Consider the following 20,038-nt stretch of genomic DNA (forward strand, 5'->3'; position numbering starts at 1 on the left):
CTGACGAGAGTCTGGACACTGCAAATACTATGAGACTGTTTCCTGAATGTTTTGAATTTCAATGGATATGAATCTATATGTATTGTCAACACCCTCACAATGTCACAAATCACGATTGCCCTTTGATACTCGGTGATTCGTCTCTGTGATTCATTCAGGCTTAGCTTTAAAGAATTAGATGGCAAGACTGGAGGAAACCAGTGGTGGAGCTTGTCACCTCTTACTGCAGCCATCTCTGCCGAACCTTTCACCTAATGGCTATGAATCATAAAGGTATTTCATTCTGGCTGGAGAAGCCACCTTTCCATCATACCTGTTGGATTCTGGACAGTGTTATTAGTAAACTTCATGGTTCTCATCCTGGTCAGCTGTAGCTCTTCTGAGCATTTCTGCATGTGTATGAAGTTTTTCCTTTGTGGAGTTCGCATATTCAGTACTTTGTCTTATGAACTACAATCCTTTACCCATCTAACTGTTCCATCCTCTAAACCAAATGCCCTTTTATCTCCATTAATTGGTTAGTAACCATCTGAGCATTCCCTGGCATGCCACAGCTTAGAGATCTTAGAAACACTGGTGCCTATTGCAGGGCTCATTGAATGTCCTGTCTCAGTGGATTTTGTCATTCAGTGCTGATGTCCAGCCAGATTGGTTAAATCACCAAACCTTTGAGCTATCTATGGTTACATTAGAGATTGTACCAAAGTTTTGAACTATCTATGGCTATGTGAGGGCTTATCCCAAAGCTTGGTCTACCTATGGCTGCATTAGAGATTGCACCAATGTTTTTGTGACTTGTAAAATAACATTTGTTATCTTTCAGGATTTTCCTGTCTTGGATATGAGGGTGAGCTATCCGAGTCTCCTGAACTGAGTGGTCTTAAAAACTGCAGTGTATTAGGCAGGATTGTGGCCATCTCAGTAACTGCCAGGAAGAGGATCTGCCTCCACAGTCCTCCACAAACCCAATGGATTACAATGTGCTGCTGTTGTCGAGTGCTCTGTGGTCCTGTTCCTAAGATGGCTCACACAACCAAGCATACTGGTTTCCTTTAGAAAAAGAGGAAAGGAGCAGATCAGAAAGAATGTATCAAGTGAAACCACAATCTGATTTCCCTATGACTGTCAAAGGCATTGCACACATTTGCCTCACCGTAGACCCTAGGAATAAGTCTTTATGTCAGCCATGCTCAAAGGAATTAGCCTTGTGGATAACCAATACCATTCATATTGTATAATTGGGTAGTATGTATCAGTGACTCTGAGAAACAGGTGCAGGGATGGGTAGGAAGATGGCTTGCTATGTATGAATGATGGGGATCCAGCACTTGATTTTTGCATGGTGCTAGACTCATGCTTGGCACCATTTTTCCTAAGGAGAAGCAGGGAAAAAATTGAGAGCAGCTCCAGGGACAATTCTACTTTTCCAAGCTAATGGCAGTCCTGCTTGGAATAGGGACTCCCTGTGTATCTCACCTGGGTTTCTCTGGTGCCCTTAGTATTCAGGAGTCAGTCAGAGAGCTAGCTAAATAAACCTATACACATACCACAAAGCCCAGTTCTACCACAGAACTTATGGTGAGTTCCGAGTTTATCACACACTTAAAAAGAAAGGGTTGAAAATGAGAACAGTTACATTCCTGGTACCGCATTGCTTCGGGCTCTTCATTGTTGTTTCTCAACAGCAGCATAAATTAGACATGTGGGTTCTGGAACAAGGGTTGTTTGTGCCCACGTTCTAACATGTGCTAGCCACAGGGTGAGCTTTGAAAGACCAAGACTGAGCCCAAGCTGTAGGTGTAGTTTATCCCTTTCTGAAGCAAAAACTGAATCTGAGTTCTGTTTCAAGGCTCCTGGAGTTTTTATTTACACTCCCGCACTTGGGTGAGCAGGCCTTAGGATGGCTGCTGGGTTTGTTTGTATGTGTCTTCTGTCCTGTAACATGTATGTCCCTGGGTGGCACATGGGAGGTGTTTGCTGTAACAGGCTCTTAGTCTGTTCTATGCATGGTGTCCGTACCCGTCGGACTGTGGCGTTCCTGGAGGCTGAAGCGGCTCTACAACTGTGGATATGCTGCTCTCATTGTGACGGTTACTCTGATATATTTGGAGCCACCGTTTCCAGCATCACTGTTGAATAAGGAACCCTTAAGGAACAATGGACGACTAACATCTGTTGTCCTACAGCAAATTAACATCGTATCCTGCAGTTCATCAGTCAGTCAGCTTTCTGGCGTTAATTAACGGGGAAGCTCAGGAAAGGAATTACTGGGTGTTCTAGATGTGTGCTTACAGCTGTCCTGACCCTGAAACTTCATTGTTCACATTGTCTCCTTTGTATTTAAACTGAGCGGCTAGAATCCATTAATTACTGCCATAATTCCTTGGGAGGATTCATACCACTTCGTCTTGTCTGAGAGGCGTTCTTTTTGTGCCCTCAGCTGAGTTGCCAGCAATATAGAATGATGAAGTCTCACACCGAGCCGTACCACTTTTGTGTTCCAAACACTTCTTCAAAAGCGCTTTCTTCAAGTAGAAAAAGGAATGGGAGTGTTGGCTCCCATTCATGCCAGGTATGAATTCCTCTTCCGTGTGATGTCCAGGCTGCATGCCAACGGGTCTGAGGGCATCAGTGGAAAGAAAAACTGTAACTCTTACCCCAGTTTTCAAGTCTTAGCAATCGCAATCCAGTGGGAAATGTGGGGCCTGTGGCAAGCTGTATACATAAATCTCATAAGAAAAGATCAAGGCTTTGGAAATACATAGAGCGCTGTGTTCCTACGGCAGATGCCAAAAGCCTGGGTTATCAGACAGGGATTCTAACTTGAGACTCTCGTGTGAAGAAGTGATCAGAAAGGCCTGTGTCTTGGGGAACCGATAGCACAGCACCACGATGGCTGAACAATGGTGGTGGCAGGTGTGAGTCCTCCACTTACCAAGCTTTGTAGGCTCCCTTGGGAGCTACTCATTAGGCTGCTCTTCCTGCCGAGCTATGACTGCTTCTCAGGCTCCCTTCCTCTCAAGTGTATCTCCCCTTACTCTACTGTAATTACATCATAGATAGTCTTATTTTATTGTGATGTTTGGCAGCGTACCAAATAAAGGCTTTCATCAGTTCGCATTGTACCCTATGATATTCACCTCATCAAAACCCTCCTAGGCCCTTCATCATCTTTTGCCGGTCCCTTTCTCATGTGTGTTGTGTGTGTATGGTGGGGGGGGGTTCAATTTTCACCTCCATGGAAACATAACATAGGCATCTTTAGCCTGGCTATAATACTGCTCTTAGTAAGGACAAGAAGACATCAGCCCCATTGCTCTGACCCATGTGGTACCTCAGTCCTCGGCCAATGCTTTTCTTCTTGGGTTCCCATCACTCCCTGAAAAATGTCAGTGATTAACACATTTAGTAGTGTTTGTTTAACACACATATAAACAAATACAAATACACACACCACTGTGCCTTTAAACTTCTTTCACAATTTAAACATGGCGATTTCCTTAGTGTCTTTGATAATCATTACCTGTGAAATAACCTTCTGGATAATTTTAAAGCCAAATTTAATTTTAATGTGAAGTCATAAGGCAAGATTGCAGAAAGGAAGCCTTACTTCAGTGACAGCCCGGAGAAACGATTTTCCAATAGGATTCTGTAGTCAAACACTTAATTAGAGCTGTACCAGGTTCTCAAAGGTTATTACAGAAATGTTCAGCAATGACCTAAGTGGCAAACTCTACAGAATATAGTGCATGGTTTCTTGACCTTTCTCATTCGTGACTTGTTTTGCACCCAAGGGGTTTTTATGCAAGCCTGAGCATACAATTGCAAAAAACATGTATACAAATAAGACATATATTCATAATAAATCATGAAGAGGCTTATTTCCAAGCAATTATTTGGCACACATATAACTTTGCCATTTATTGAAGACAAGCAAATTTGCATGCTAATAAAGTAAATATGCCTGTTTGTCTAGCATAATATGATTGAAATGTAAAATAATTTGATACTTGCATGCTGGGAATGATAGGTAAATATTAAAAGTCCTGTTTGGTATTAAAATATGTTTCTAGTGTATACAAAGTAAAATATTTCAGTGAACATCTAATAATAGTCTTCAGTTTGATTTGTGACGTCTCAGTGTTCATTGTTGTCACATGATGTGATAGCACAGACAGTGCAAGGAGCACATGTTTAGAATGTAGGATGCAGTAAAATATATTCCTGGTACCAGCATTTTTGTGACCCCCACATTCAGCTACATGATCTGCAGAAATGATATCCTTACAGTTTTCTGAATCTTGGATAGAAAGATTATTCATATGACGTTCATAAAAGATCTCAAGAAATGTTATATTTTAAATGGGAAAGCCTACAGAAAATACAATGAAGAGAAGTTTAGTATGTAAAAGCCACATGCTTACATCTAAACTGCTCTACCAGAAACACACGCTTCCATTAAGACACAGCTGCTTTAATTGGAAACTGGAAAATGGTGTTCAAGTCTTCCCTGAGTGGTTGATTGCAATGGCAGCCAACTGTTCTGGACAAGGGCAATGAGCTGCCCAGAAAGAACTAGAAGCAACTAGAATTAATGTGGTTAATTGAGGAGACAATGCTACAGGTGCTCTGACTTTGGAAAGTTATGGCCTACACAATGTGATATTCCTGCCTAGCTCACCTGGGTTCAGTTAGCTGTCTACTGGAGCAATAACCATTTGCTGACAGCTTTGCCTTCTCATTCCTATCCCTCACCACTACCGTTCCTGACAATGCTTCTATATCTGAGACATTCAAAGGCCCATTCTCCAGCTCTGGACCAGCAGTTATCTAACTCATTTCATTGCCTCTCCATCAATGTGCCTGGAATTTCTAGCTTTTTCCCTATCGTGTTTCAGAGATGTGGCCACGGACACTAACAACATCTTTGCCTTTCAATTCTTTTAATATCTTCTTTTCCTCTTCTCTCCACTTCTCATCTTCAATCAGTAGATGGATGAAACCTGGAACTTTGTTCCGAATCCTACTCGGGTAACACCTACTTCTCACAGCAGTTATCACCCACTGCTCAGACTTGGCTGACATGTAGCCTCAGCATTTTAGCTGATTGGATCTATTTCTTACTCAGGGAGTTAATGCCTTAGTGTGAAGAAGCTGGCCACTGGTAGGTAAAAGCCAAGGTAGGAGGCTTGCAGATGGGAGCATGTTTCCTATGGGAAGTCATGCACAGATCAAAACAATTGCCCCATGAGCATGGTTTTCTATGAATACCTGACAAAATAAAACTGAGGAAGAGGTCAAGTGGTCACTTTCTTGGGTGGTCAGAGCAAGAGCGAGCAGCAAAGAGCATGGCTTGCGGTTGATCCTCATGGCCTTTGGGTAAAATGACAGGGCAGCATTAGCTATGTGGAAATAATTAAATTAATAAAAGTGGGTTAAGTTAAATGTAAGAGCTAGCTAGTAATAAGTCTGAGCCATCGGCCAAACATTTATAATTAATATTAAGCCTCTGAGTGATTATTTAGGAACTGTTGGGCAGGAGAGAAATATCCACTTACAGTTGTCTACTAAGATTTCTTCAAAGCCTGGGAACCATCAACAAACACTAATACATTCTCCTGTTACCCTAGATACAGTAAGAAACAATTATTACATTCTAATGTTGACTCCAAATACAAAGACTCTACTAGATTCCCACTCTAAATATATTTCTGTTGACTATTCTCACCTAAATCTGATAGGGCTCACAGCCTGAAGGCATCTGCAGACTCTTCAGAGCTCAAGTGATAACACCTGCTTCCAGTTTACTATTTTGCAAATAATTTTATTATGCCATTTTGATGAAAAGTGTTATGACAGTATTCTTCTACAGTTATTTGAAACGGTATTGAAGGAAGGACACTAGTTATTTCTGGCTCCTTAGCCCTGAAATAACCACACAGAAACCATATTATTTAAATCACTGCCTGGCTCATTATCTCTAGCTTCTTAACAGCTAGCTCTTACATTTTAATTTATCCCATTTCTAGTAATCTGTGTATCATCATGTGGCTGTGGCTTACCAGGTTAAGTTTTGTCTGGCTCTGGTGGGGCTACATGGATTCTCTCTGACTCCACCCTTCTTTCTCCCAGCATTTTTTTTCCCAGTTTTGTTTTCCCCACCTACCTAAGTTCTGCCCCTGTACAGGATAGCAGATATATCTTCCTATTTTTCTCTTTGATTAAAAATAGAGTAAATATCTACAGTTATCATATACTTACTGCTATTCTCCATGGCAGCAAGTCGAATAAAGTAAATATGTGACTCCCTAGGATTGTAATAGGAAGGGTATAAAGTAGGTTTATTAATACTCTCCTGTTCTGGGTAGAGGAAGCTTGGGTAAAATGATTTTCAAAAGGGTTCCTGCTCTTTCTTTAAATGTGTACATAAATACATTTGTGTTAGTCTAACTGGCAGACATGTTTGCACACCAAATATCCCATATTCCCCTGAGTCCTAAAAGAAGCTCTGTATAGAGTGACACTGGAAAGCACAACATCAAATAATCTCACATACCTGAACACACAGATTTCCCGCAGGAAGTGCTCTCAATGGTTAAGTATTTCCTTATATTTAAAAATAAGCTATTAAAATCCTACAGTTCAATAATGACTCCATGTGGTTTCATTAAAACTCACATTTTGACAAATTCTCAGAAGGCCAGTACTTTTTAATTAAAGGATGCTCATCCCAAGGTCGACCTTCTCTGTGACTGGGTGGCTAAACTTGGATTGGTAGAAATCTGTTTTTGACTATTTATCTTTCTAGCAGGAAAGTGAATTATGGAACCATGTCCAAGAAATTGACTCTGCATGTTAATATTCGAGAGTCCTTTTAATAGTAAAAATTCATGACATCTACTTTGTTTTATGCTATATTTAAAATAACAGAAATTACAAAGAGCTTCATCTCCCTGGCTGATTAACAGCCTCATTTCAGAGCTCTCCAGACTGGATGCCGCAGATACCAGACATGCCACACCAATGACCCTGGCGTTCATTTCCAAACTGATCTACAGAGTCCTGCAGATAGCTGACTTCTTCCAGTCTGGGATGAGTCATTTGTTGCCTTTGCTTAATGCTAAGGGGATCTTGCTCACAGAAGCAGCCTGATGTTAGTAAATTTGAAGTCAGCAGAACTTGATGTGTATTCTGCCTCTCCTTCACCCTGGCTGGTTGACCGTGTATCACTTGGTCTCCCCAAGGTTCCATTTAATTTGGGGGGGCAATGTCAATCTTTCTGTTTGTGGGTAGAAAACACAGCAGATTCTAAGATCCACTGAAAAAGTTCAGTTCCTGACAAGTAATCTTCTGCCAATAAAGGCTATAACTTCAAGTTTTATTAGGAGAACAACTCACTGTGTATACGATACGTTCTACTGATCATCCATTTAAACATAAACTAACGATCAATTCTGGAAATGTCTAAAAATTGAAGCAATGAAGTAGTTGCTTATATTTTTGGACCTACCCAGAACCTCGGAAGTCCAAAAGCAGTCTGTTATCTCTTATTATTGGTGTATAACACTCATACTTAGTTCCGTTACGAATGTGTAAACAACAGTGGTGTAGGGGAGTCATCTACCTCATAGCCAATGAGGAGGCAGAACAAGAGGCAGATATGGTCAGGGACAGTGCTACTCCCAAAACACATACTACGAATAAATGAATGAGCTCATTAGAGAACCTAAGTAAGGCTTGGGGTTGAGCCTAGAGAATCACTGCACCCTGATACTGACCTGACATCTGACCTTCAGACATTTCTTGATTTCTCAATTTCTCAGTGTCTTCCATTTTTAAATCTAGGTTGGATTTTTAAATCTAGGTTGGAAATCCCATGGTCTTCTACAGTTCTGAGGATCCCTGATTCATCTAAGGATGCTTCCTTGTTGGGACATTAAAAGGAGTTAGGAGCCTAAGCCTCCTTAACTCCTGTTTCCCATCCCAAATCTAACAGACTTTGGAAAATTTTCTCAGCTGTGTATCAGCCAAAGACCATCCTATAAATTATGGAAGTCCTTGTTGAAACCAAATGCTCTTTAAGGAACGAATGTGATACTATCCAGAATATCTATATATCTCTATCTCTATATCTATCTATCTATTTTTCTATCTATCTATTTTTCTATCTATCTATTTTTCTATCTATCTATCATCTATCTATCTATCTATCTGTCTATCTATCTGTCTATAATATATATATATCTGAGGTCAGTCTCTGGTGAAAAAGACCTGGAGAATCTTCAGACTTGGCATAAAAGACAGTAGAACAGGGTACTCGAAATCAAGCTACTTGGGGACATCAAGAAATGGCAGAGAAAATGAAGATGCAATGAAAGACAAAGCCCTGCCCTCTTTCTATTGGCCTGTGAGGAAGTCATCAACTTGTAAAAATTCTTTCTTCCTTCTCTACGTTGTGAGCAACAGTTAACACCCACCCATAATAACCCAGAAAAGATTAACATGTAATAGGTACTGTTGTGTCAATGTGACCTAAATACCCAAGCATAAAAGGAAAACAATTGAAAGCAACAACAAAAAGAAAACATAGAGGAAGGCAGGGCGGCTTATTGTTCCCTTGAGATCTTGATTCCCAAGGGCCCAATCTACGCCTTTTAAAAATCCATGTGAATGAGCAGGACCTCATGGATGCCAGAGCAAGTGAAAGAGTTCCGTCCACCCCATCACCAACTAGGAAGAAGAAAACAAGATAGAAAGTAATCAGGGATAAGATAACTCCAAGAACCTGCCCCTATCACTTCATTCATCCCTACTGCTAGCTCACAAATCCTCTCCAAACAGTATACCTTCTGGGAACCTGCTTTGCAATCATGAGTCCAAGCGGGGCATTTGTGTTCAGACCATAGCACAGCAGAATCTGCAAAGTAAACCTTTCTTAGACAAGCAGAGACGATCCAGTTTCAGCCAAGCAGATTTCAACGAAGAGGAAGAAACCAAAGAGACCCGAGAAGAGGTGGTGTGGGATTTTGGTTGGGGTATAAAACTCTGTAGACAGGAAGGAAGTTCTGACTGGTGACAACAGGAAGAGAGTGTTGGGAGACATGTTCAGAAAGATGCCATCAGGGCTTGCAAGGTGGGTCAACAAATAGAGTCACTCGCTGCTAAGCCTGATGACCCCAATTTCATCCCTGGGACCCACATTGTAGAAGGTGTCCTCTGACCTGCCCATGGCATGGATGAACACAGAAACACGCATATGTACAGGAAATAAACAAGTAATACTATTAGACTCAGGGGGATCTTAAATATCATATGAGAATCGTTGGAGTTTGTTTCCTAGGCAAAGGCATGAGGGAAAGGAGAGAGAAGAAAGCAGTGTTTCAGAATGGACATACTGACTGAGAGCTGTGCATGGTTACTGACAAATTAAGCTCAGAAGTTTGGCTGGCCTAGGAGAGGTCCCTAACATGTACCTCTTTCTCATCTAGGCTGCAGAAGTGTTGCTAAAACATGGAGCCAATGTCAATGTTCAGGATGCAGTCTTCTTCACCCCCCTGCACATCTCAGCCTACCACGGGCATGAGCAGGTAGGTCTAAACTCTGAGCTACAGATGCTGGCGGGCTGCTGCAGGGCCTGCTTCAATGAAAGGATGTTTAAGGTGTCCTTTGGGGCTTCTGCATAGCTCAGTGATAGATAGAGGCTTCGTCTCATATGCTCAGAGTCCTGGGCTTGAACCCCAATATTGCATGGGTAATTTGTACAATATTCTCATCAGCTCCATTTGTAGGTGCTTATAGACCCACATGAACATCCCAAGACCTGGCCATTCATCATCACTGCCTTGCTGCAGGAAGGAGACACTAGTGTATGCATTATGGTTTGCAGAAATGAGAATCGGGCAGCCTGAATTTGGGGGAAAATGTTTTCCAGTTTTATGACTGTCTGTAGTCTATATAGTGCCTCTGATATTCATTTCTTAATGGAAAAAATATTTATGATCTGAACTTTCTAGGGATGCCTTTACACAAAAATAGAGTTGCTTGGGAGACACACAATAAATACCCCTGTTAACATACCAATAGAGTAGGCACAAGACATACCACAAAGGCCCTTTCAGTAGCTCTCTGAAACAGTTGTCTTTCAGAAGCAAATTCCTCTTTTACCCTCTCAGGGGATGCTAGGGGCTGAAAAACTCCCTCCTGAAAGCCCTGCCTGCTCTGGCTCTGAGCCTGTGACTTGCCTTAAAAGGAACTTGAGTTTGTGAACAGGTTTAAAATTTTCAGGAGCTTGCCTCAGGTTTACTGTCAGGCCTGATGGTTCTCCAGGGTCTGTCTGTAAGAGGGGGAAGGAAATGAGAGTCAGTTTGTGGACAAGGAAGTGGCCTGAGAGGCCCAAGTCACAAACGGAAGAGCTGAGAAAGCCAGAACCTCCCAGGAGCCTTTCAAGTGAGAGCCTGAAGCTCTCTGGGAGCATAGCTCCTAAGACATATTTCCTATTTGGGGTGTCATTTGCCCCCAGTTACCAAGGCAACATCCAAAGCTCAGCAGGGCAGGTAATATTCCAGTCCTGGGGCAGCTCAAAACAGAAGAGCTGGAGTGTGCACCCAGACTGGCCATCCCCCAGCCACGCACCTTCTCAGCCAGGCCACAGCCCATGTCTCTATGAGCCCTGCAGAAATTCATTAAACCAGGCAATTTAACTAAACAGTGAAGCAGGTCAGATTTCAAAACGATGTTTTCTGACTCCAAAGTCTGTTGATTTCCCACCTCCGCAGAGTGAAAGATAACGGTTCCTGTGCTGATTTCAAACACGATCCCTTAGTTGGTTTGGAAACAAAAAGCTGAAAAGAACTCAGAAACACAAATGTAAGAAGATAAGCAAATAAAACTGCCCTTCAGATGTGTAAACTTTATCTTCCTGTGGGCTCTTCCACAGCTATCCCATCCCAGCACTGGTGCGGGAGAACTGTCTGTATTCTGTCAATCATGTTTTAAATAAACACTGATTGGCCAGGCAGGAAGTATAGGCAGGTCAACCAGACAAGAAGTAGAGGTGGGTGGGGCAATGAGAACAGGGGAAATCTAGGAAGGAGGAAGCCCATTCCTCCCCAGTCCTGGTCAGATCACAGAAGAAGCAAAGTGTGACCTGCCCCGCTGAAAGAGGTACCAAGTCATGTGGCTAACATAGACTAGAATAATGGGCTAATGTAAGTTATAAGAGATAATACAAAGCCTGAGCTAATGGGCCAATCAGTTTATAACTTTTGTGGACTCTCTGTGTGGTTTCTTTGGGGCTTTTCGTCCGTGGGAACTGGGCAGGACAAAAACCCCAACAAGCAGGCCCTAATGCTACACTGCGCTTCCTGAGGAGTCCATCCTTGTCCTGTGACATTCTGGTCATCATACCTTTGTGACTCTGCTATCTGGGTTATGCTTCCACACCCTTGAGACTGCGAAGCCATGGCCCACATGTTATGAAACCTGGCAGTCCATCCATGTGCTACTCAGACTGTCCACAGGTGCCTGGGGAGTCAGTCACTGGCCACAGTGCGTGTGCAGGCTCCCAAAGTTGGACGCTGGGGAAACTCCACATCCTGGATTTAGGCAAGAGCAGGCTGTGAGATGCACATGCTCTTTGTGGAGTCATCAGCTTTGCTGATTAACCTCCTCACCCAGCGGAGAAAGAAAGAGCCTCTGTACTTAGTGAAGAGCTAAATTTGTTTACGTTTCCTGAAAATACAGTCACCGCCATATGAATTATGCTAAAATGTGGATGGCCCTTTTGTGATAAGGGACTCACTTTCTGAGTGAAGGCAACGTACCAGCGATTTACGAAAACTGTTGTTCATTTGCTAAAATACGCTGACATGGAGAGTGGCAAATTCAGTCTACGAGTGTGCCTGCTGCACCCTGGTCCTTGTCCTTTGTTTATTCACTTAATTTTAAGTGGCACGATAGGTGCTCATAGCAAGAGCAGTATTTCCTACATACAGAATAACAGCACTTAATAGACAATCGACTTCCTGGAGAATTGAAGCTGTTGTGAAGCCGCAGAGATGGCAGGAGTGGGAAGATGTGCTTAGGCAGCAAGGTTCTGATGGTCGGGAAGCAAGTGTAGATCTTCCCAGTAGCCGAAGGAAGGGTAACAATGCACACATTTCTCGGGTGTGTTACCATTCCCCTTGACAGATGCTTAGGGCTAAGCCCTGTTCCACATGCCTGACAAGTCCTAACTTTATCCTCAGAGCAGCTCGAAGAGACAGAGAACCACTGTTCAGATTTTAACAGCGAAGAAACTGAGGTCTCTAAAGATTAGCTCTCTGGGTCACAGTGACATGGCTAAGATGTATGAGTTGGGCCTCCAAGACCCTGTTCTTGGCTGGTACACTTAACAGGGAGGCCTTTCCCCATCTGCCACCAGATGGTGCTTTCTTGAGAACTTCTATTAAGAGTCTATTGCACTGTTTGGCTATATGTCGGCCACTGTACTTGGCACATTAACTAGATCATCTCCTCTGGTGTTCACCACAACCTGGGAGTTAAGTCTGGCATGATTTCCACTTGCCTGCAAAGTGTGAGGTCCTGGGTTCCAACCATAATGTTGGAAACATCAGGCGGTGATACGTTACTCAGCTGAAGAACCAGCACCTACATAGGTCAGACTGATTCCAGCTACCCACCCTGTCCCCTGGATCTTATCTTCTAGTCAGTGTGTGACACTCTGCTGGGTAGTTTGAAGTGTCAGCTTGGCACACTGTAGAACCCACTGGGAAGAGCACCTCAATGAGGGATTGTCTATTAAAAGAAGGCCTGTGGCCCTGTCTAGGGAAGATTGTCTTAATTGTTAATTGAAATGTGAAATTGCCACGGTGGGTGGCAGCATTCTCTAGGGAGGAATCCCAGAATGAAATTGCTTTACTTTTGGACTTTATTTCAGTGACAAACTCTACTGTTTTTGACTTCTTAGGCTAGGATTTTCTGTTATTTTGGGGTGAAAGTAGATCAAGAGATAGCATAGTCGTTTCAGACAGTGAACGTTCTGCATTGTGTTTCCTGGTGTTTGAGGGCAGGTTAAGACAGAGTTTAGTGTATCACAGGCTAGCCAAGAGCTCACTCTACAGCTTTTGACTTTACTCTCTGATGCCCCAACTGCTGAGCTTACAGGCATGTGACAGAAGGAACACGTGATTTTTTTTTTTCCGCAAACTAATTTCAAATGATGGACTTTTTTAGGTAACCAGTGTCCTTCTGAAGTTTGGTGCTGATGTCAATGTAAGCGGAGAAGTTGGAGACAGGCCCCTGCACCTGGCCTCTGCCAAAGGCTTCTTCAACATTGTGAAACTCCTGATAGAAGAGGGGAGCAGGGCAGACGGTAAGGCTGTGTCTCCCCACTCCACGTCATGTCTGCTGCATCTTTCCCTTCCTCATGCAGATGTGTGCTAACAAACGTGTTTCGCACGCAATAATTTATTTTTGAAAGTTTATTTTTTAAGATCAAATGGGAATATTTCTTTATACCCTTCAACTCAGTTTCGCTCACACTCAGAACCCTGGTGTTAGGAAGGAATGTTCCAGAGAGATTGGTTCTATCAACTGTCTTTCACTGGTCTTTCCCTTCAATTGAGCTATAGTTAACAGATAGAAAATTCGGTAAATTTTGAGCCATTAGCTCCAAAGGTAACTTATCTCCTAAGCTCTTCTGGACCAGATCCCTTTATCTCTTCTTAAACTCCACAAAAAAAGTGTTCTGTTCTAAACTTATTCTTTTCAATTTTCTGTGTGTGTATGTATGTGGTGTATGTATATATTGTATGACTATGTGTGTATATGTATGTGGTGTATGTATATATTGTATGACTATGTGTGTGTTCATGTCCTCACAGTCACATGTAGATATTAGGAACACGTTTGGTATCCTGTTCTATTACTCTGATGTAGTCCCTTGCTATAAGGTTTCTCTATGAACCTAGATCACATGGTTAGGAGCCAGAACACACCAGCAGTTCTTGGGCTTCTGCTACCAATGGCAGCGGGGTTGCAGTATACTCCTGAGTAGCACCAAGTGTTTTGCATGGATACTGGGATTTGAACTCTGGTCCTCACGCTTGTCCAGTAAGTGTTTTCACTCTGTGAGTCATCCCCCAGCTCCAAGCCTTGCTCACTAGGGTAATCTCGACATTTGTCCACACGACTGCAGCAAGCAGAGCCTTGTCTTTCCAGCCGCAGAAGACTCCAAATGTGCTGCCATTTGCACAGCCAACTCCCTCCTGCCTGCAGTTTAACATGGGTGCCACCTTGCTGTTATGTAAGCCCTTTGGTTAGCAGATGCATTTATCTCTCTTGCATGCACATATAGTGTAGAATTGCTGAACGCAAGAGTATGCATATGTCAAGCTGTGAAGGGATTTCTGTACAGTCTCCCAAGACGTCTGTACTGTTGTCCAATCCTGTGTCATGTATTCTGTTTCCTCCACACAGCCTGCCGAATAAGTGACATTCCGTTGTTATACTGTGAGTTGATAGGGATAAAATCTTAGGGTCATCAGTCTTGTTTTTTCATAATTTCTAAAATTATTAAATAATTTTTAATATTTAAAAATTGATTGAAATGAGCATTAAAGAAGATTCCCTTCTAGACTTCTATTTTCCACAGATTCACTAAGAGTCATATCTGGCCATAAAGTCCTCTCAGGCATATCCAACTCCTCCCTCCGACCCCCTAGAGACCTAATTAAATGCCCATCCGTGAGAGCTCTTGGCTTTTGCAGCAAGAATGACGCACAGTTCCAAAAGGACACAGTTGTCAGGCACATAGAGCTGCCAGCTCCATGGGTCCAAAATTCAAATTGGTAATCACTTCCTGAAGCTGATCTGTGTTCCATCCGGTGGTGAGGAAGTCCAGTGACTCACTGACTGCAAAGGGGGTGCAGCGACTCGCAGTTCCTGTCAGAATCGGCGCTTCATTTTGTAGTTGAGAGATCCCTTTTGCATTGTTTTCTGCGGGCCGTAATGTAACAACTCGGGCATCTACATGAGAGGATCATCACAAACAGCGTGAGCCCTCAGGACAAAAGCAAGGTGTGGACCTCACTTAAGCCGTCCTGGGCAGTCATTCATTCTCCCAGCGTAGGCGAGGCAGAGGTGCAGCTGTGGGGGGCTCTGCAACATCATTACGTTTTCGGAACTGCATTGCTCTTCCGTGTGGGATCAAGAAGTACATCTCTCCTCCCTCTTCCTATCCATGCCAGCCTCAGCTCTTTGTTCTCCTGCACAACTCCAAAGCCTGGCAGTGTCAAATGAGAGCCATTTATGATCAGCACGTCTCCAGGATCAAAGAACTCTTCTGCAAAAGGCACCGAAATCCGCGCAGCCCTATACTCCCTCATACACCTCAACTGCGCCGTATAATTTCTAGCATTTTCTTTCCGACACACACAAGTACCACATTCTTCCTACTCAATCATCTAAAATAAAAAAAAGCATGGCTCAGACGTTTAAGTATTCTTATTTCCTTCTAGAACACTTGATATTAAGCCCGCTTTGCACCCTAGTGACTGCAGCAAACACAGTACACCATACTCGTGAGATGGAAGGCATAAGACATCAGTGAGCTCACCTTTTCAAAAATGGAGTTGACCCTCAAGATGATTTATTTACACTCTGACTTTCCTCGCAGTAAATGGACATATGAGCAAAATTAAATAGATGGCCCCCAAAGAAGAACAAATTGCTGTCTAGTATTTACAGTTTGTTTCCATGGAAATGGAATGCCATAAATGAGAAGATATTCAGGATACAATATTGACTCAAATGTGCTTCAGAAGGCAGTCTCGTCAGCTCACTGTATTTAAGAGGCTGGCCTATTCAGTCAGGTGTTTTCAAGTCTCGGGGTTGCTCTAGTGTGTCTTTTGACTAACTTTTCTAAGTGTGTCTATTCTAAGGAGAAAGAAAAAAAAACAGAAATCTTCATGGAATGATGTTGAAATACTGAAACAGTCCTTAAAATTTATCTTTTCCAGAAAGATGAAAATGGGAGCTTTTTTAATTTTACATTCATTAATATTTTCTAACTCACTGTTAAATACTTAAGTTCCTTATTATAAGACCCTCCATGAGTATGCCACAGGCTACTGCAGAACTCTTTACAAATCTCTCAAGATGGGGCTGGAGAGAGGGCTCATTTGTGGAAAGCAAGCACTGCTAGCTCAGGATCTGAGGTCAACTGCCAGCAGCCACGTCAGATGGCTCCCACGCTTCTTTAGATTCTTCAGTAGAGACTTGGGAACCCTCAGGGGAGGCTCCTGATGCTCTGAGTTCCAGAACAGACTCATGCTGTTGACTTTGCCTGGCTTCTCACAGAACATAGACAAAAAAATAAATGATTTATAGAGAAGCAGATAATCAAAAGAACCAGGCTGTTCTGAGGGACGGGTGTTCTCCTGAGGGACAGTGTGTTCTGAGGAACTGGTGTTCTGAGGGATGGTGTTCTGAGGGACAGGTATTCTTTTGAGAAATGGGTGTTCTCCTGAGGGATGGTGTTCTGAGGGACAGTATTCTGAGGGATGGTTGTTCTGAGGGATGGGTGTTCTCCTGAGGGATGGTGTTCTGAGGGACAGTATTCTGAAGGATGGTTGTTCTGAGGGAAGGATGTTCCAAGGGACAGGTGTTCTCCTGAGGTATTCCTTGCAGTCTTTTCAGGACACAGCGAAAGTTTCTTTGTTTGCTTAAGACCTTCAGGACAATGAAGCAGAGAGGCTGTCAGCAACTACAGCAGATAGGAGCAAATCTGCAATCATTAAGTGCTACATGGCGATATGTCAGCAGTCAAAATAAGCTACACACACACACACTTGCATCACTGTGATCTTTCATCATGTTCCCTTGAGATTCTTCCTCATCTAAAAACATTCCTCGTATTTCTTCTGCTTGTCTAAAGCCATCAAACAAGATAAGCCATCATCAAATAGGAGAATTTGGACCAGAAAAAATCACAAAAAACAAATGTGTCCAGAACAGATGATCCAACTATTTCGTTCTTCAGATATTGCATTGAAGTCAGATCTAGAATTGATCCGTTTGATGTTTAGTTTTTATTAAGCCTGTCTTGCAGCAAAACTTAATGTTATTTGAAGATATATGATATGTGTTTATAGTTTATTGTTTTTAACAAAAAATTATAAGAGAAATTAGGATGGAATGATATTCATTAAATGTGTGTGTGCACAAAATGTATAACATTAAATGTCTTACAAACATTCATTCATGTTTTCTGTTTGATTCCAATAACAGTTCTGTTATAGTCATGATGGCTAATAAGGCATGAGTACTTTAACATTGATACAGTGATGGACCTGTAGTGACCATTTAAGGAATGAAGCTGCAGTTGAGTTTTCCCAAGCATCCAAAACTAATTAATGTTGATTTAGGCATTAAAGGAATATATTAAAGGCTGTTCCCTGGTTAGTTTGCACTATAACCTAGCCACACCTAGAAAGAAAGAACCTCAGTAGAGAAATGGGCACTAGCAGACTGACCTCTGGCCATGACTGTGAGAGACATCTAGATTGGTGATTGATGTGGGAGGACACAGCCCACCATAGGCAGCACTAACCCTGGGACATTGGTCCTGAGGACGTCAAAGAAAGCTAGCTAAGCAGGAGTCAGAACCAAGCCAGTAAGCACCATCCTCCCATGGTTCCTATTTCATTTCCTTCTTCAGTTCCTGTCCTAAGTTTCCTCAGTAGTAGATGACTTGAAAGTATGCATCAAACCCTTTCCTTTCCAAGCTGCATTTTGTCATTGGGTTTTCTGAAGGGAAACTAGAGACAATGTCACACAGCACTCACCGTCTACTCCAGAGTGAAGAAGAAAGTCAGACCCAGAGCTCTCTCATCAAAGAAATATCTCCAGTGTCACAACCCCAACAGGGTCCAGTGGAGACAGACGCAAAGACTATACTTCGAGACCCTGGTCCTGTGATTAAAATTGCTACCAGGAGAAACTGGGTGGCCTTGTTGTCACTAGTGACCGTATTGCCAGCATAGATTAGGTCCCACACTCCCGTGTCAACATCAGAGTCTAATGTGGTGAGTCAATGTGAAGATGTCACACACAGGTGTCTGAGCCGGAAAAGTGTGGAGGGGAAAGGACCATTGCTGAGAATTACTCCAGGGCCACACAGGTGACCTTGCTGTGCTTACCACTGCCTTTCCCTTTGTATAGTGTGTTGTGAGTCTCGGCTGAGGAGTACGGCACCACCCATACGGTGCCTTCAACTTTCAGGTCACTGACTTTCACCTCTATCCCTAGGACCAGCGATCCTAGGTCGCTGCTGGATTTAGTGATCTGAATAGAATCTTTAAACTTTTAAATTCTATTGACTTACGTGTGGAGGCACAAGTCACAGGTCCTGTGAGGAGGCCAAAGAACCACTTACAGGAGTCAGTTTTGTCTGTGAGCCACACGTGGCATGGCAATAGATCTGAGGTTCACAGGCTTGGCAGCAGACGCCTTTATGCAATGAGTCATCTCAACAGTACAGAACTTTTAAAGTTTAAGATCCCTCAGAGGAAAAAGTGTGTGTGTGTGTGGGGGGTCAGTTGGAAAGGATACTTACGGGAATAAGGCCATAGGTGCTTTGAGTGCTTATTGGTTTCTTCACTGCAAGACAAATTTGATTAGCTATATTCCATAGAATTTATGAAACACTAAAGGAAAGCCTGTTTGATGTGGTAATAGGCAATAGAATAGAATTATAACGTTTTTAATTGGTTGCACTTAATTTCCTCTATTATAAACAGTAATTGGCAATTTCCAAGAGTGTCTTGGGCACTTAGGCAAAACACATGGCACTGAGCATACAAAAGATGAGAAAGAATGGATTCCAGATGATGTATCTTTGCTTTCTCATCCTTGGCAGTGAACGCTCAGGACAATGAGGACCATGTCCCTCTGCACTTCTGTTCTCGCTTTGGACACCACAACATCGTGAACTACTTGCTCCAAAGTGACTTAGAGGTTCAGCCTCATGTGGCCAACATCTATGGCGACACTCCCTTGCACCTGTGAGTATGACTTAGCATTTATCACATCCAATTTTTGTTCTCTTATCAGAATATCAAAGTATTTTCTTCCTGTCCAGGGCATGCTACAATGGAAATTTTGAAGTTGCAAAGGAAATCATCCAAGTAACAGGAACAGAAAGTCTGACGAAGGAAAACATCTTCAGTGAGACAGCTTTTCACAGGTGAAGAATGTGTCTGTGCACTAGCCCCTGAGCTTGGCTGACGCCATGCAACACCCAAAGCCGTGTACACAAAACCGTAACAAATAGTGGCAGATGCTGCTGTTAGTAAGTGAGCGCAGGCACAGGACAAGAGACCTGGCTGGTTGCAGGGATGCAGGAAGAAAAGGTGGGGCCAGATGCTGCCAACAGTACAGCAGATGGGGCTGGAGCCAGATGCTGCATTTCCAACTGGAGCCACAGCGACAGCAACTGATGTTGCCAAGGCAACAGGCCCATCAACATCTGTAAGCATATTGCTCCTCACTCTGTGAAAAGCTGCCAAAAGGGGCTGTACCCATAATCCTCCTCCGACAAGAATCTCATTACTAGGCTTCATCAGCATCAAATATGATGCTTTCTCCCTCACTTTCTTAAACCTTATGTGCAAATGTGCCTACCCAAGATATCCATCTGTCAGCTGCTAAAAGCCCAGTCAGCATGGTGTTGGGATACCTAAGATGTAGCTCTTTTCTTGGAACCATTAAAGGATCTTGCCAGTGCGCTTAGGAAAGCACCCTGCAGGATCAACGGGGATTGGGAAAGAGGCACCCAAACTCAGCAAACAAATGAAGCAAGAGCTGCTGGTAACTCAGAGACCCAGCATCTTCTGAGCCATTCAGGAGGAATATGGGTGCTTCGCAACACTTGGAGCCCGTAGGGTTGTCATTGTACTATAAAAAGCGATGCTTTGAATTTGATAAACCTTGAATAGAAAGAGCATTTACTTAAACATTATGTATTTCTCAGCTAATT

General features: G+C 42.9%; 1 protein-coding gene across 2 annotated transcripts in view; it reads left to right on the forward strand.

Annotated features, from left to right (window-relative positions):
- Window positions 1-20,038, forward strand: part of Tnni3k (TNNI3 interacting kinase) — a 279,530-nt gene that overhangs the window by 73,335 nt on the left and 186,157 nt on the right. For both annotated transcript variants that reach the window (XM_087897462.1, XM_048453518.3), the window contains 4 exons: window positions 9,489-9,587; window positions 13,234-13,372; window positions 18,920-19,064; window positions 19,142-19,246. In XM_087897462.1, coding sequence (XP_087753588.1) covers window positions 9,489-9,587; window positions 13,234-13,372; window positions 18,920-19,064; window positions 19,142-19,246 — 488 coding nt within the window. The remainder of the gene's footprint in view (window positions 1-9,488; window positions 9,588-13,233; window positions 13,373-18,919; window positions 19,065-19,141; window positions 19,247-20,038) is intronic.

This window comes from Myodes glareolus, chromosome 17 (assembly GCF_982192425.1).
Source record: "Myodes glareolus chromosome 17, mMyoGla1.1, whole genome shotgun sequence".
NCBI classification, from domain to species: domain Eukaryota; kingdom Metazoa; phylum Chordata; class Mammalia; order Rodentia; family Cricetidae; genus Myodes; species Myodes glareolus.